The 16,908-nt window shown below is 40.0% G+C and overlaps 1 protein-coding gene across 5 annotated transcripts in view; it reads left to right on the top strand.

The window, feature by feature from the left end:
• Positions 1 to 16,908, top strand: part of RECQL5 (RecQ like helicase 5) — an 86,199-nt gene that overhangs the window by 7,354 nt on the left and 61,937 nt on the right. For all 5 annotated transcript variants that reach the window (XR_014025524.1, XM_081320684.1, XM_081320683.1 and 2 more), the window contains 4 exons: positions 974 to 1,079; positions 3,953 to 4,064; positions 4,293 to 4,455; positions 13,182 to 13,264. Coding sequence is in view for 4 of the 5 variants with exons in the window: in XM_081320684.1 (XP_081176810.1) it covers positions 974 to 1,079; positions 3,953 to 4,064; positions 4,293 to 4,455; positions 13,182 to 13,264 (464 nt within the window). In the remaining variant the exon portion in view is untranslated. The remainder of the gene's footprint in view (positions 1 to 973; positions 1,080 to 3,952; positions 4,065 to 4,292; positions 4,456 to 13,181; positions 13,265 to 16,908) is intronic.

Raw genomic sequence — 16,908 nt, 5'->3', positions numbered from 1 at the left:
CTGTTTCTTAACCCAGTATGCCCCACAGAAGACATCAGAGAAAAAGATGCTATGTATGTTATCTTGAGCTCCCAGAGGAAAAGCAGGATATAAGTAATAATATATATACTAAAAAAAATACTAAATTTAAAAAAGTTGTGTTTTACAAGTTGGGCAGCCAAATAAATCTTTGAAATAAATAAACATCTAAAAAAACCCTTTTGAAGTTACAACTCTCAGTTTCTCTGCATATGTGTAAATTTATAGATCTGTAGTTCAGACTGCAAGTATTTGTATGCAGTGGTTGTCTTCAAGGACTAAGGATAAATACCATTTATTTAGTCTTGTTATAACTTTGAATGGTCACTGAATGAATCTTTAAATCTGTAGTTTAGAAATCTTAGGTATTTCTAGAAATGCCTTCGGTCACATTTGGCATCACTGAAGGTTGCCAAACTTTCTATTAAAGTCGACATAAGAACGAAAGAGGGAAGAATGGTTTATGTGAGGTAATAGAGAGGAAAGAATATTGCCATAGAGAGAACTGAGAATTGACCTTTTATAATGAGGAGTGGGGAACTATGGCCCTTTTATGACTTCTGGACTTTGACTCCCAGAATTGCTGGGAGTTGGAAGTCCACAAATAATCAAGGGACCATAGTTATCCACCTCTGATCTACATTGATGGCTGGAGTCAGAGAACATAAATATTGTCCACCGGTAGTCTTTTTGGGCTTGACTGTTCATTGTACCTGATACTGTTCAGACTTTTGTATAAGTTCTGCTTCTATTTGGAAGAAGGAAAATCAAAAGGTTCATGAGAAAATGAACATTTAAAGTCATATGTTGGCATCTGTATAAAATATGTCAAGTGTTAACCCTAAGCCAAGCCTATGAAAACTTCTCTTAGTACCCCATATCTGTAGCTTAAGTGTTTATTGTTGCATTTCCGTATGATGCTAATGTTAGCTTCCTTCTCTTTTCTTCTGTGCAGGGGTATCCTGGCTGTGGAATTATCTACTGCAGGATGAGAGATGCTTGTGAGCAAGTGTCTATTCAGCTAAGCAATAGGGGAGTAAAAGCCAAGGCATATCACGCAGGTAATGCAAACTCTGTTTCTTTCCACTCCAAGCAATTCTTTAGTGTGCAAAAAAAAGTTTCTTAGCCTTGTTGTTAGCTGCGAAGTCGTGTCCGACCCATCACGACCCTATGGACAACGTTCCTCCAGGTCTTCCTGTCCTCTACCATCTTCTGGAGTCCATTTAAGCTCACACCTACTGCTTCAGTGACTCCATCCAGCCACCTCATTCTCTGTCGTCCCCTTCTTCTCTTGCCCTCGATCTTTCCTAGCATTAGGCTCTTCTCCAGTGAGTCCTTCCTTCTCATTAGGTGGCCAAAGTATTTAGCTTCAGGATCTGGCCTTTTTAAAGAGCAGTCAGGGTTGATCTCTTCTAGGACTGACCGGTTTGATCGCCTTGCAGTCCAAGGGACTCGCAGGAGTCTTCTCCAGCACCAGAGTTCAAAGGCCTCAATTCTTTGGCGCTCAGCCTTTTTTATGGTCCAACTTTCACTGCCATACATTGCAACTGGGAAGACCATAGCCTTGACTATACGCACTTTTGTTGACAGGGTGATTGATGTCTCTGCTTTTTAGTGTGCTGTCTAGATTTGTCATAGCTTTCCTCCCCAGGAGCAAGCGTCTTTTAATTTCTTGGCTACAGTCCCCATCTGCAGTGACCTTGGAGCCCAGGAAAATAAAATCTGTCACTACCTCCATTTCTTCCCCATCTATTTGCCAGGGAGAGGGCCGGATGCCATGATCTTGGTTTTCTTAATGTTAAGTTTCAACCCATGTTTTGCACTCTCCTTCTTCACCCGCAACAAGAGGCTCTTTAGTTCTTCTTCACTTTCTGCCATTAGAGTGGTATCATCTGCTCTTAGAGTGGTATCATCTTAGCCTCTATTCTGGTGTTAAAAAGGACTAGTCATAAAATGCAGAAACCACTAATTCTGATTCTTCTCTCCCTGCTTTTTAAGTCTTTTGGCAACATTCACACATCACATTTTCTGAGTAGAGTCCTTCCCAAGACAAAGATACTACTCACTGCATTAAAATTAATAAATGAAGGTTTTTAATGATTTTATCGTCCATATGGTCCAGTCTTACTATCTGAGGTCTGCCTTTCTTCGTGAATGTTGGGGACTAAATCTTGTTGATTCTAGTGTACAGTAGTCCTCAACATATAACAGTTTGTATAATGACCAAAGTTACAATGGCATTGAAAAAAGTAAATTCTGACCATTTTTCATACTTATTCAGATTGTAGCAGCCCCATGATCACTTGACCAAACTTTGGATGCTTGGCAACTGGTTCGTATTTATAATGGTTGCAGTGTCCCAGGGTCATGTGATTCCTTTTGCGACAAGCAGTGTCCATGGAGAAGCCAGATTCACTGTTGCTAATTTAACAACTGCTGTGATTCACTTAACAAATGTGGTAAGAAATGTCGTAAAATGGGGCAAAAGTCACTTAACAAATGTCTCACTTAGCAACATTTAATAAACCTAATTTAATAAACCTAAACCTAAACAGAAATTTTGGGATCAATTCTGGTCATAAGTCAAAGTCTACCTATATCTTAAGGGGAGGGCAACAGTTTGGGAGTGAGGACTGCCCTGGATAGGATAGTCATCTCTGCAAGGGATAGGCTCAAGATTTTCAGAATCTGTATTAGCTGCCTCTAAAAGGGGTAAGAAATGCCCTGCCCCAGATTAGGTGAGGTGCCCAAAGTGAGGTTTGAGCTTGGAGATTGGAATAGTCATTTTCAGTCTGGCTTCTAAAAGAGCTTAAATGTCTACAATATTATATATTAGCAGATGTACAAAAATGGGGCAGTTAGAAACCCAATAGTTCTTCTTTTCTATCTCTTTTTAAAATTACCGGTATTATTTTTAAAATATTTTAATTCATTTTAGATGTGCATTGCTTACCTATTTTTTTCTTTGATTAACACACACACACATTGCACAGTGAAGACTTTAACATTAAGTAATCAACTCAAGACTGAAATTTTATTTTACAAGGGATATTTGGATGCAGTCTGTAGCATTTTCTTTTTTCTAATGTTATATTCAATTTTGGATGAAAACATTGAATAACATTATGCTCATAATATCAGTATCCTAAATTGTAATTAATACCGATATATTTCTTTTTCTCTTCTTTCTTTCTATTACTCTGAGTTATCTAAACAATAGAATGTCAATAATGTTCATTAATATTATATGAATAACGGTGTATCAGAACAGTGTATCAAGATTTACAACAGTATAACAAGCGGGGGGGGGGGGGAAACAAGGTGAACAAAAACCACAGCAATGGAATGCTATCACCCTATATTTAATAACATTTAATTTGAATGTTAATCTTGTTCTTAATATTAGTCACCTTATGGTTACAGGGTCTATTTGTTTTTACACAGTGCTTGCCTATTGCATACATGAAGCTATATCAGTATATGATGTGATTAGGGTATTTTGTTTAGCAGCCAGCTTATTGCAGAGGTCAAACTGATCAGAGCTAAGAGGGAGTGACTGGCACAAAGTTGCTGGCCTCTGTGCCTAAGGGAGGGCTAAAACGTGGGTCTTCCTGCTCCAGGTCCAACTCCTTAACCACTACACCAAGTTAACTAATATTTCTTACTGCGCTTGACGTGTTGCCCTCTCTATAGAAACTTTTTTCTGAAGTGGGATTTTTTTTAAAAAAAAAAAGAATGCCCAGATATAGTACCTGCTCTTCTACTTTGTTTCCTGAGATAAAGGTGAGTCAGATTTGATGGCCCATCTACAGTCTATAAGGTGCTGTTCCAACATGTATTTCATGACATATAAATGTAAGAAAAGATGAATAAATGGCTGGATAAAGACAAAGCCTGCTGATATTATACTATTGTCCTTTGTTTTTTCTTTAAGGGCTGAAGCTGGTAGAGCGAACCTCAATTCAAAATGAATGGATGGAGGAAAAATTTCCAGTTATTGTTGCTACTATCAGTTTTGGAATGGGAGTTGACAAACCCAATGTCAGGTGCGTGCAAAATGATCACTGAGAAACTAAACGAACTGTTTGTGCTTTCAATATCAGGAAATATACTGTATGTCTTTGTTTCTTTTTATTTAGGGACGGGAGAAAAAAAAAGCAATTGTAAACTGGCCTAAATTTATTGTTGTGGTTATATTGGCCTTTAATATGGACGTATTTTGAGACTTTTAGGTGAAGCCCATGTAAAGAGTTTTATTGGTTTACATCATGCAGATTTGTTGCACACTGGAATATTTCAAAATCGATGGCTGCATATTACCAAGAATCAGGAAGGGCAGGGAGAGATGGGAATCCATCAAGCTGTCGCCTTTATTACTCTCAAACTGATAGAGAACAAATCTGCTTTCTCATCAGGAAAGAAATTACTACGCTTCAGGTAGGGGCCTTGTGTGGTATGGCCTAAGTGATTTTTATCTTTGCCAAATCAGCTCATAATTAATAATCCTTCATTTACTCTGTGCTATACTTCACATTTCAGTGCTCACAAAAGCAAGTTTAATTTTGTATTTGAATAAGGTAAGATACATCTTAATATGTATTTTACTGCTTCCACTTTGTGAAGGAGACATGTTATGTTCATTAATATGCAGACAGATTATTACTAGTAACTTGCAAGCTACATCAAAAATAAGGAAGCATTCTCAAACTTAACGTTGACTCTTTTTATATACCTCTTCTATTCTACTCACATGTAATACGTTGCAACCCATAATGGGTTTTTTTGAGGTACAAAATTTCCATATTGTACAGGCTCTGTCCCTTGATACCACTATTGTCCATATTCCCTCCAAAATCAGATTGTTGCCTTTTTTAGAAATGATCTCACCAGTTGTAATGTATTCCTTACTCTGCACTTGAATGTAGACAGCATCTTTCTTTTTTTTTACAAATTTTATTGATGTTCTAATATTACATTCACATATTTGAAAAGCAACATGGTGGCTGAGTAGTAATAATTCAGTTACATGCAGATATCATTAGTACAGATTTAAGATTGCTACCATAAACATTTCCTCTCTTTTTCCCTTATTTGTAAATTAAAAGACAAGTTTTATCTTATCAATCACATAGAAAATAACTTTCTTACATATATCCATAGTTTTTATTTTACACATATTCTAGTTTTAACATACAATCTTTTATACAATCAATGACCTAATAGATTTTTCAGCTTTAATTTCCACTAATATTTAGATTTAACATTTGATATTTATCATTCCCAAGATTTTTAATATACTCCCAATTCATCACCATTCCTCACAAAATCCTTCCGGCGTGATCTAAAAACTTATCTCTTCGAACAAGCCGGCCTGGCCTGATGGATTTGGGTTTTAAAATTATTTAACTAATGTATTCTTATTTTATTGCCCTGTACACCGCCCTGAGTCCTTCAGGAGAAGGGCGGTATATAAATCAAATAAATAAATAAATAAATAAATAAATAAATAAATAATATTCAAAATACACATCCCATCTACTTAACTTCTTACCCTCTATGTCAACAAATTAAGGATACAATATGATATCCTTCCTTTTTGCTACTTTTCAGTTTTTGGTTTTTTTAAGTAGTAATCAAAATTTCTTTTTATTTCAGTATTAAATTTATTTATTTATTTAATTCCATTTATATCCCGCTCTTCTCTGAAGACTCAGGGCGGCTTACAAGCTTACTTCCTCTCTCTTTCTCTTTGTATCTGCTGTCTCTTGCTTAAACTAATAATTTTCATTTTTTAACATTCCATATAGACCTATTTATTACTTTCAACAATAAGTTTTTAGCTTATGTACATTATTCATCTTTACATGACCTTTATGCACAAATCAATATTCAAATTAGCTATTAGTAATTTATACTGCTAAATTTTAATGATCAAAATTTTTTCTTTATCTCAGTTCATAACAATGTCTTGTGTTCAACATGCACATCTTATCTATTTTAAGTACATTCTTTTTTAGATTTCAATAAGATGGTCGAAACTCCATTCTTCTTGAGTCTTATTCTGGCTTTTTTCCTTTGCCAAATCATCTTCCATGTCCTTGTTTTTGGGTCATCGAACCAATCTCCTTGTAATATCATGTATATTAATTGATATTGGCAAAACCATCTGGTCGCCATTTTTTTGAGAGGACTTGTAGATCTAGTAGGTCATCTCTTTATTCTTCCATATCAACGTGGTTGTTCTGAATTGTTTATCTTCTCATCCAACTGTCCTCTAGTTCCTTCTGAGTTGTATAAGAAACATTTTTCTTTTTTCAAGTTGTCAATGTCTTTTCTGGATTTTCAAATGTCAATATTTGTTGAATAGTAGATTCTTCTGTCATAGTATTTGAACGTTTTATTTTTTCTTTTGTATTTTGTATAGATGAATCTTCAGTTGTGGTCAAAGTTTCGGCTTTCATATCTGGGCTGTCTTCTTGTTCCTTCCCATAGCATCTTAGGTTTTCATTGGTTGTGGTAAGAGTTTGAATTAGTGTTTTCAACATAGTGAGAATTTGTTGATCTTCATCCATAAGGAAATTTTGTTCCTGGTCTTCTTCCATATTGGTATTTTAGACTAAAGGCTTTATACTTAGAAAATCCAAAAGAGATAAAAAGTTTTTTTTTCTCTAGGTAGGGAACACAGAGCCTTTCACAGCTGTTGTTTCAAAATTCTCAAGTTTATGTATTTTATCTATTTCCCTGGGCAGTCCCAGGTCCCTTCTAAAGTTTCCCTTTCAGTCCCAAAGTTATTTTAATCTTTTCAGTTTTTCTTTTTCTTTTTCTTTATAAGAAAAAACCCAGATTTCCAACAGAAGTAGATAATGAAAAATAAAAAATCTTTCAGTCCACATGCTTTGAGAAGTAAAGTTGCAATTGGGATTCAGTTACTTTTTCAACATTTAAAACGCCCCTGGGTATTTAGTCCCCGCTCTTTCGGGAGGGAGGGCTAAAGTCCCCCTTCCCTCACTGCAGGGGGAAGAATCCTTAGCAGCTTAAGGAGGTACAGAAAACAATTAGGGTGTAAAAGTCTCAACCAGTCTCTTCCACGCTGCTTTAAGTGTTGTCTGGTGGAAAAATGTAACTTCAGCTGTTCACAGCCTAGGGACGAGCCATAATGGCCGGTCCTTTCGTCTACCAGTTTGGAGGGATCACCAGGTCTAACGGGTGAGTTGCAGCTCTCCTGCGATCCAGCGAGCGCCCCTCCTTGCTGGTCGCCTCTTCGGGATGACTTTCGGCCCTTTTCAGGGGTCCCCAGTGATGCGAAACTGGACGGGAGAGAGAGAGCAAGTCTCCCAGCCGTTCATAGTGGCTGTGTGGCAAACTGGAAGTCTGTAGACAGCATTTTTCATCTTTCTTTAAGTTCTATCAGTTCCTTCAATAAACTAGTCCAGAGGTAGGCAACCTTGGCTCTTTTATGACTCATGGACTTCAACTCCCAGAATTCCTGAGCCAGCTGGCTCAGGAATTCTGGGAGTTGAAGTCCATGAGTCATAAAAGAGCCAAGGTTGCCTACCCCTGAACTAGTCCTTCAGTTGTTGAACAGAGTAGGGTCTAGGAGTTTGATGTTTTTTTGCAACTTGGCAAGTTCCCCACATTTTGCTATACCTAAGATACCCATGATCTCACATACTTAAAGGAGGTAAGGGCTTAATACCCCACCCCATTATAATGTTACACTCTGTTTTCTTATCTATATTTCAGTTGTTCATACATACCTCCCCAGTCATTTTGTGAATTTAACAAAATACTAGATGCTGGTAACCTAGTTTACAAACATTTCCCATCAGTAATTATGCTGTTGACTTTTTGTCCAAATAGAATTATTTTGTAAGCTCAAAGACACAAATAAAAATCAGAACCATCCAGCTTCTCTAATATTCTGTTTACAATCTGTATAATTGTTTTAAGTTGGCATAAGACAGGTACTCTTGCCAATAATACTTTCAGTTCATTTAAATACATCTTATATATTCATTTAAATACATCTTCGTCCAGTGCGCTCCCACAGGGAGGGTCTTCTCAGGGTGCCACCGGTAAGAGATTGCCGGCGGGTAACACCCAGGGATAGGGCCTTCTCAGTGGGGGCGCCTGCCCTTTGGAACCAGCTGCCAGTGGAGCTGAGGACTGCCCCCGACCTCCGTTCATTCCGCCGGGGCCTGAAGACCTGGCTCTTCGAGCTCTCTGGCCCAGGCTGAGGATTAATTTATTTTAATTGGGGTTTTATTTATACAGGGATAAATTTAATCTTTTTTAAACTTGGTTTTTAACTTTTGTATTTTTGGTTTTTAATTACCCTGTAAACCGCCCTGAGTCCTCCGGGAAAGGGCGGTATATAAATGTAATAAAATAAATAAATAAATAAATATACCGGCATCCAGGGAAATTCCATGTCCTGTAACATCAGCTACCTTAATGGAGTTTTCAGAGTAGAACAAATTTTGCTAAATAATTAGCCATACCTAAAAATTGCTGAAGGTTTATTCTTTGGGTTTGGCATGCTAACAATAGCTTCAGTCTTGATTTTAAACCAAATCAGTCTATGTCAGTTTTCAACTTTTATTTATTTATTTATTTATTTATTGATGGGATTTATATCCCGCCCTATCTCCCGAAGGACTCAGGGCGGCTAACAACAAAACATATAATAAGTACATAAATCAAGATAAAATGAAATTGAGAACATCAGTGCAATAAAAAATTAGAGAATTTAAAAAATGAATTAAAAATACTAAATATAAATTAATTAAAATGCCTGTTAGTCTAGGTCAGCCTGGTGGAACAGGTGTGTTTTGAGGCCGCGGCGAAAGGATTGGAGGTTTTGGGCCATCCGAAGCTCAGGGGGGAGCTGATTCCATAGGGTTGGCGCTCCCACAGAGAAGGCCCTCCCCCTGGGGGTCGCCAGCCGACATTGCCTAGCTGACGGTACCCTGAGGAGGCCTTCTCTGTGTGAGCGTACTGGACAATGGGAACTTGTTCCCGGCAGCAGATGGTCCTGCAAGTATCCCGGACCTAAGCCATGTAGGGCTTTAAAGGTAAGTACCAGCACCTTAAATCTCACCCGGAGGGCAACTGGTAGCCAATGCAGCTCACGCAGGAGGGGTGTAATATGGGAGTATCGGGGAGCTCCCATCACAACCCGTGTAGCTGCATTCTGCACCAGCTGAAGCCTCCGGGTGGTCTTCAAGGGCAGCCCCATGTAGAGAGCATTACAGTAATCAATACGGGAGGTAACGAGTGCGTGGGTGACTGTACGTAGGGCATCTCGGTCCAAAAAGGGGCGCAATTGGTATATAAGACGAATCTGTGCAAATGCCCCCCTAGCCACGGCTCCAATGTGATCTTCAAAACTGAGTCGTGAATCTAGGAGGACGCCCAGATTGCGTGCTCTATCAATGGGAGGTAACATCTCTCCTCCTATAGTCAGAGATGGAACCTCTTGGACTAAACGGGATGACAGTATGTACAGCCACTCAGTCTTGGCCGGGTTGAGTCGAAGCCTGTTTTCTCCCATCCAAATCTGTACCGCTTCCAGACAACGGGACATCACATCAAGGGCATCACTGGGTTGGTTCGGGGTGGAGATGAATAGCTGGGTATCATCAGCATATTGATGATATTTCACCCCGAAGCTACGGATGATCTCTCCCAGCGGCTTCATATAGATGTTGAACAGGAGGGGCGAGAGCACCGAACCCTGAGGCACTCCACAATTAAGAGGCCTAGGGCTTGACCTCTGCCCTCCTGCCAGCACCGTCTGCGAACGGTCCGAGAGGTAGGAGGAGAACCACCGCAGAACGGTGCCTCCCACTCCCAGCCCCTCAAGACGACGCAGTAAGATACCATGGTCGATGGTATCAAAAGCCGCTGATAGATCTAATAGGACCAGGACAGAGGAATAACCTCTATCTCGGGCCCGCCAGAGATCATTCACCAGCGCGACCAATGCCGTCTCCGTGCTGTGCCCTGGTCTGAAACCCGATTGGTACGGATCTAGATATTCAGCTTCCTCCAGGTTCAAAGGGAGCTGTCGTGCCACCACGCTCTCAACGACCTTCGCAAGGAAGCGAAGGTTGGAGACAGGACGGAAGTTGTTTAAAACAGCTGGGTCCAGTGCTGGTTTCTTGAGGAGGGGCCTTACCACCGCCTCTTTCAAGGCAGCAGGGAAGTACCCTTCACTCAGTGAGGCATTGATAACTGCTAGGAGCCAGCCTCGTGTAACCTCCCGAGATGCATAGACTAGCCCGGAGGGACACGGGTCCAACAAACATGTGGCGGCACTTAGTTTCCCCATGATCTTGTCCACTTCATCCGGAGTCACAGGATCGAACTCTTCCCAAATGTACTCAGCCAACTTCATCGTTTTCCTCTCGTTAGATACTGCCCAGTCAGAGTCCAGACCAGCCCGAATCTGAGCAATTTTGTCCACCAGATATTTACTAAATTCCTCAGCTCGTCTATGTAGGGGGTCCTCTCCCGTCTCTTGACTTAAAAGGGAGCGGACCACTCTAAATAGGGCGGCCGGGCGATTATCTGCGGACGCAATGAGGGTGGTGAAGTAGGCGCGCTTTGCCACCCTCATTGCCACAAGATAGGATCTAGAAAAGGATCTTAACTGTGTTCGGTCAGACTCAGACCGACTGGCTCTCCAAATGCTCTCTAGGCCCCTTCTCTGGCGCTTCATCTCCCGCAGGTCCTTGGAGAACCAAGGAGCGAGTCGGGACTTGCGCCGGGTCAGAGGCCGCAAAGGGACAACGCGGTCGAGCGCCTCCGAAGCAGCCTGTTGCCAGGCATTAACTAAGGACTCGGCCGGGTTGTGGGAGAGGGAGGTGGGAATCGGTCCAAGCACCATCTGGAATTTATCTGGGTCCATCAGGCGCCTGGGGCGGAACCACCTGGTCGGTTCCGTCTCCTGACATCGGGGGGGTGACGTGACGGAGGCCCAACCGCAGGAGGTAGTGGTCTGTCCATGAAAGGGGTTGTGATGTTGGAGTAACCCCACCCAGTTCATTTAGCCACTGCCCAGAAACAAAAATAAGATCCGGCATGTTTCCTCCCTCGTGAGTTGGGTCCTGAGTAATTTGAGTCAGGTCCATGGCCGTCATGGAGGCCATGAACTCTCGGGCCACTTCTGATGCACTGCCCAGGGAAGGTAGATTAAAGTCTCCCAGTACCATAAGTTTTGGAAATTCGACCGCCAATCCTGAGATGGCGTCAGGTAGCTTGGGTAGAACCGTTGCTGTGCAGCTTGGAGAGACGTATACCAGAAGTAGGCCCAACTGACCACCAGGACCCCATCTTAAGAGGAGGGATTCACATCCGTCTATCTGAGGGGCAGTGGCTTCCCGTGGATGGAGGGTCTCTCTGATAACGACCGCCATGCCACCTCCCCTACCCTGAGCTCGAGGTTGATGTAGCACACGGAAACCTGGAGGGGATAAATCAGTCAGAGGGACCCCTCCCTCTGGGCCCAGCCAGGTTTCCGTGATGCATGCCAGGTCTGCGTCTTCCTCCTCGATCAAGTCATGAATGAGGGGAGCTTTATTCACAACAGACCTGGCATTAAAATAGATCAGCCTGAGCTCAGGAGTCAGTCCTCCCTCTTCCCCAGGGCAGCAGGCGAGAGCCAGAGGGTCAGAGCGCGCCACAGCAAGAAGATAGCGTGGGCGTGATCTCAGAATACTATATGGCCCTCTGCTCCTCCATCTGCTGCCATTCCCAATTACTGTGGGGATCGGTATCCCTGTCCCATCCCCCTGGTTTACAAGACTCTCTTCAGCCCTCATATTGCCGCGACCATTGGCCAACCTAGGCTGAGACAGGTCCGGTAGGATCTTCCCCTCATTCTGCTGGGCCTGACCCTCCCCCCTCCCTAACCCTTCAAAAATTTTTAAAAGAAAACTTTTGCCTATTTAACTTCAGATTTCTTTCCTCACACCATTCCAGAACCTTCTTCCTGTTTATCCTGATCCTATATTAATATATCTTCAATGAACAATACATTTTCTAAACTTTTCAGAATTTGTAGCTCAGTAGAGTTTCATATACTTCTGAAGCTGAAGAGATATCAAATGGTAAATGCTTGAATTGGTACCTTCCAAAAGGTACATTGACTACACAACTTAGACCATGGGTGTCAAACTGTCGGCCCACGGGCCGGTTTTATCATACTAAAGCCGTGCCCACCCCATTGCCCACAATGCAAAAAGGGTCGCAGTATGTCGTGACACGTCACGTGACGTGGCGGGTTTGACACCCATGATTTAGACTGTCATCTAACTGAATTTTCCAGAATTCATGGCTTGATTTAGGACAACAAACATTTGGTCTCCCACTTAATTAGTTGCATAATTGGAACAATCTGGCAAGAATAAGCTAAAAAAATTATGGAGGCATTAATACCTCCCCTTTGTTTCCTTGTTAACATTCTTTTGTGGTGTACAGTGATTTTCAGATTTCTCAACATTTACAGGTTCTGCTTATCAGACTACTTATCTTCAGATTAGAATGCATTAAAGATTTATGTTATTTCCTCCCTAGCAACATGCATAATGAAGCTGCCTGTGGTTTCTCATTCTTTTTATTGGCTCTACTTCCCACACAATAAAGCTCAAATACTGCCTTGTTCCCATCTTCTCCAGGTTTTTTGTACATTTCCCAAAAAACATATCTGTAGGCTACTGCTGGTCCATGGCTACATGGTATTATCCATTTTTTTTCTCTTGCTTTCTTACATATGTTTTATTCCTTAGCACAACAAACAGAAAATACACAGAAAGACAAATTCAAATATGGAGATGGGTTCTACCCTTGCAAAAGTAAAGAGCCACATGCACACACATCTGGCTCCTCTTATTTACTCACAAGTAATATGTTACAGTTGATGATAATACTGAGGGGGAAAAAATGTGAGAAAGTTTATTTGCTGCATTCTTATATGAAGGAGAATTATACCCATAAAGATTATGGTTTCAAATTACTGCAATACTTTTACAGGATTTAAATAAAATGCATGTTTGGTTGCAGCATCATTATACACCTAAAGCTAATGTGACATTATTGTGAATAAATGGTGTTCTGAATTCAGGACATAGATTTATTTATTCAGTTTTATGTTTCCTCAGGAGAAACGAGGTTCCTTGAAGGAGTCTGATAAAGCTGTGATGAAAGACTTTGAGGCTATGGTCGCCTTCTCTGAAAATCTTGTGTAAGTATGGATGGGTACTCAGATGGGTTGGTAAATGTCTATTGGCCTTTGGAGGCTCTTTTGCTACAGATATATATGTATGTGTATGTGTATGGATGGATAGATAGATAGATAGATAGATAGATAGATAGATAGAGTGGTAATTTTATTATTTGATAAGATGGGCAGGGCTAAAGTGGGGCTAGTAGCACAAGAATTCTATGTTCTTTCAGTTTTTTCTTCAGAAGATCTGTGGGAAACCTGCCTCCTATATTACCATTTTTGGGGACCTTCTCTTCTTTGAAAAAAAAGGTGTGAAGCCTAACAGCTTGAGGATGAAAAATTAAATAGGACGCTTCATGGTTACTGATGTTCTTATGTAAAATAGGAGCTGGAATATTCAGTAATTAGTGTAGAAATTACAACCTGTGCAAAAATAGGTTCTATATTTAAAATAAATTGTGCTGTTAGAGTCATGAGGAACTTACTTTTGCAAGCAAGACAGTAATGTATAGGTGCTAAATATAGGAAAATATAGGTTTATGTAGTCTAGTGTGCCATTGCTGGATTTCTAGAGGGCATTTAATGTATTATAACACAGATAGATGCCAAGCAATAATAGGCAGGACTGTAGCTCATGTGGGTAGAGAAGATATATTTTCTTAAATAGTTTTGGTGGCTGTAATTGAAGGTTGAGGGCTGTAATAAAGAGGTTCAAAAGCTCTCTCTGGATATGTACCTTCATTCAGCTAAAGAAACATCATGATCAGTGATATCAAATATTTAACAAATTGCAGTCATTTACAGAGCGCTAGTTTGTTAACTTCATCCATATTATGGTAGAATAAGAATAAAAACCTCAAGATTTTGTGTTTATATGGTTGTATTTGCACAGTTATTTTGGCAATTGTTTGAGCTTGCCATTGGTTTGTTCCAGGATTTCTTTTTCAACTTTCCAATCTAGCCTACAACTTCAAGTTTCAATAGAAAAGAATGTATGTAGCTTGAAGTTGAACTATGGAGTCCTAGGTGCTCTGTAAGCTTGCTTATTGGCTTGCAGATGTTTCATTATCAAATAGGTAAATCATCAGTGCTCAAACAGCGACACAGATGACATTAGGTAATGACATGTTTGCAAGCAACAACCAAATTCAAAGACCCTCAAGAACTCCACAGCTTCCAGTTTCCTAGTAGTTTTCCATCCAAATGCTGACCAAGTTTTACACTGTTTTGCTTTTTTCAAGATCAGCCCAAGTTGCCTAAATGATGGTAACTGTTGTGGTAGAATAAGGCTACAAGAAGCTAATAAAATTTTGTTTACATTATTCTTCCATAATTCTTGTTGCTCATGGGTACTACAGTGTCATTTCATATACTACTTGCATTCCAGTGTTGAATAAGAATTGTAAGATGAGCTGATCTATTCTGAAATAAATTTATTTTTTTGTGTCTGTGTGGGGGGGTGTTGCTACCTAAATCTTGGAATAGTGGTGGTTTATTTGTAAATCTATTGGAGTTTCATATATTTTGTATGTTTTCTTCCAGGGCTTAAGGTAGAATATGATTCTGTATTCACTTTACCTTTTTTTAAGATAGGTTAAAATAAAAGTAGGAAACACAATATCTGGGCAACATTGCTCAATAATCTGGGGCCGATTATAGACTTGATATCCCTGGTTTTAGTTAGGTGTTATGCTTACTGTGCCACACTGCTTGAAAGGAATAGATTTTTCATATGTAGAAAAGACAATTGGGAAAAAAAGCTTTTTCATATGCTGTACATGTAGAAAAGACAATATAAAGCAAATTGTCCTTCGGGGACTTGGACTGACTCTTAGCTAAGTACTTTTCATTAATTAAGAGCAAATCTGAACCAGCAGCTTCCTGTATGTGTACTTCACACCTGTTAGGAACACTTTGAAGCAACTGCATCTTTTCCTAGGGCCACACACAGCTGCCTTCTACAGCTGGCAGGCAAACCCAGGAAAATTCACATTTGGCTTAAAGTATTTTTGGCAGTTGGTACAAGTATCTTCATCTGTGGCTCAAATGACATATCTTTTGAATTGTTGCCCAACCCTCGTTTTTATGGCAGTTGCCTGAATTCAGGTGAGAATGGAGATTACCCTCATAATAGATGCTTTATCTTATCTCTGACTGCTTCGGGTCAGTTTTTTTCTTCTATTCTTGAGTGGTTCTAGGTTACATATTGGTTGGGATAATATTGGATATGTAGATTTGGGTACATATTGAATGAGTGGCAATTGAAGTCCATTAGAATGAGAAGGTTTTCATTGTTTCTTACGGAAATCCTAACCATAATGCCTTCAAATTGTTGGTGAAAATTTTCCTGAAATCAGTCAGATGTGGTACTCGGATGTAGCATCCAAGTACCCATGGAAGGTAAGCCATCATGTGCATGTAGGAATTTGTACTTATGTTGTATGAAAAAATATTACAGCATATCTACTTGGACAACAGAGTAAATTGTATAAAGGGATAGGGCTAGTCTTTATTTTAAATAACAATTTGATTTTTTTCTGGTTCATAACATTGATTTTAGATGTAACAAATGCTGTAAACAGAACGTCAGGTCCTTTCACACTTAAAAATTTTGCTAGGAAAAAAAAGTAGATGATCTTCAGAAAAATTAGACATAATCTGAAGTATTGTATTAAAACTGGCCTTTTGAATGATTAAATGTAGATTTCTGAGATCACAGCTATTTATTGTTCAGGTTTCCATTGCTAACAGACACCATCTTTGAATCAAAGAGACAACAGAAACATGGTTGCTTAACACAAACTTCACTTGGAGTCAGGCCCTCAGACAGTAGCTGGTTTTGTGCTTTAGCAGCATCAGTTTCTTCTCTGATACATTCATTTCTAAACTCAAAAGATAAACAGCAAGAAGAAGAAGCTCATTCTGCTGCTCAGTCACTCTAGTTCCAATTCCGTAAAGGCAAGTGATCTGATGATTTACTCAGAACTTAGCTTCTTTCTTTGAGTTGAACAGCAGCCAAAGATCACAGCAAACAAAATGAGGACAATGATGATAGTGAAGAATGAAACCATCACCACCAGTCCCCCAAGAACCCAATCATCCGTTAAAATCCGAATTTTCATATCTTCTAGAAATTGAAAAGCTTCTTGCTTTGCATTTGCCATTGTCTCCAGGCCCTGAAGAATGCAGGAAATGAAATGTGTATGTACACTTATTTAATTGACAATGCTTTAAAAAAAATTCTCCAGTCAAAAGTTATTTCCAGGCTAGCAATTCTCAAACAATACAGGTAGTCCTTGACTTTTGACCAGTTGCTTAACAACTGTTCAAAGTTACAATAGACTTCAGGCTACTTATGATCCAGATTCTAACTTCCAGCAGTCAAAGCCCCTCATTGGTTATGTGACCATACTTCGGGCGCTTAGCAACATGGCCGCTTTCCCAGCCATTTACAGGTTCCTGCAGTCACATGACTGCATTTTACAATGGTTTTTGCCAAAAAAATAGCACTTCCAGTTTTCAGCAAAACCATGCCGTACCAAACAACAGGTTTGCTTAATGATTGCAATGTTCGCTTAACAACTGCAGAATTTGCACTTATAGCCACAGTGTTCATTTAACGACCGTTGCAAAAAATGTTGCAAAATCGGGTCAGTCATGTG

Source organism: Vipera berus (genome assembly GCF_964194415.1).
Source record: "Vipera berus genome assembly, chromosome: 2".
Lineage (NCBI taxonomy): Eukaryota > Metazoa > Chordata > Lepidosauria > Squamata > Viperidae > Vipera > Vipera berus.
Note: the sequence above shows the minus strand (reverse complement) of the source record. Positions and strands in the feature narration are given on the sequence as shown.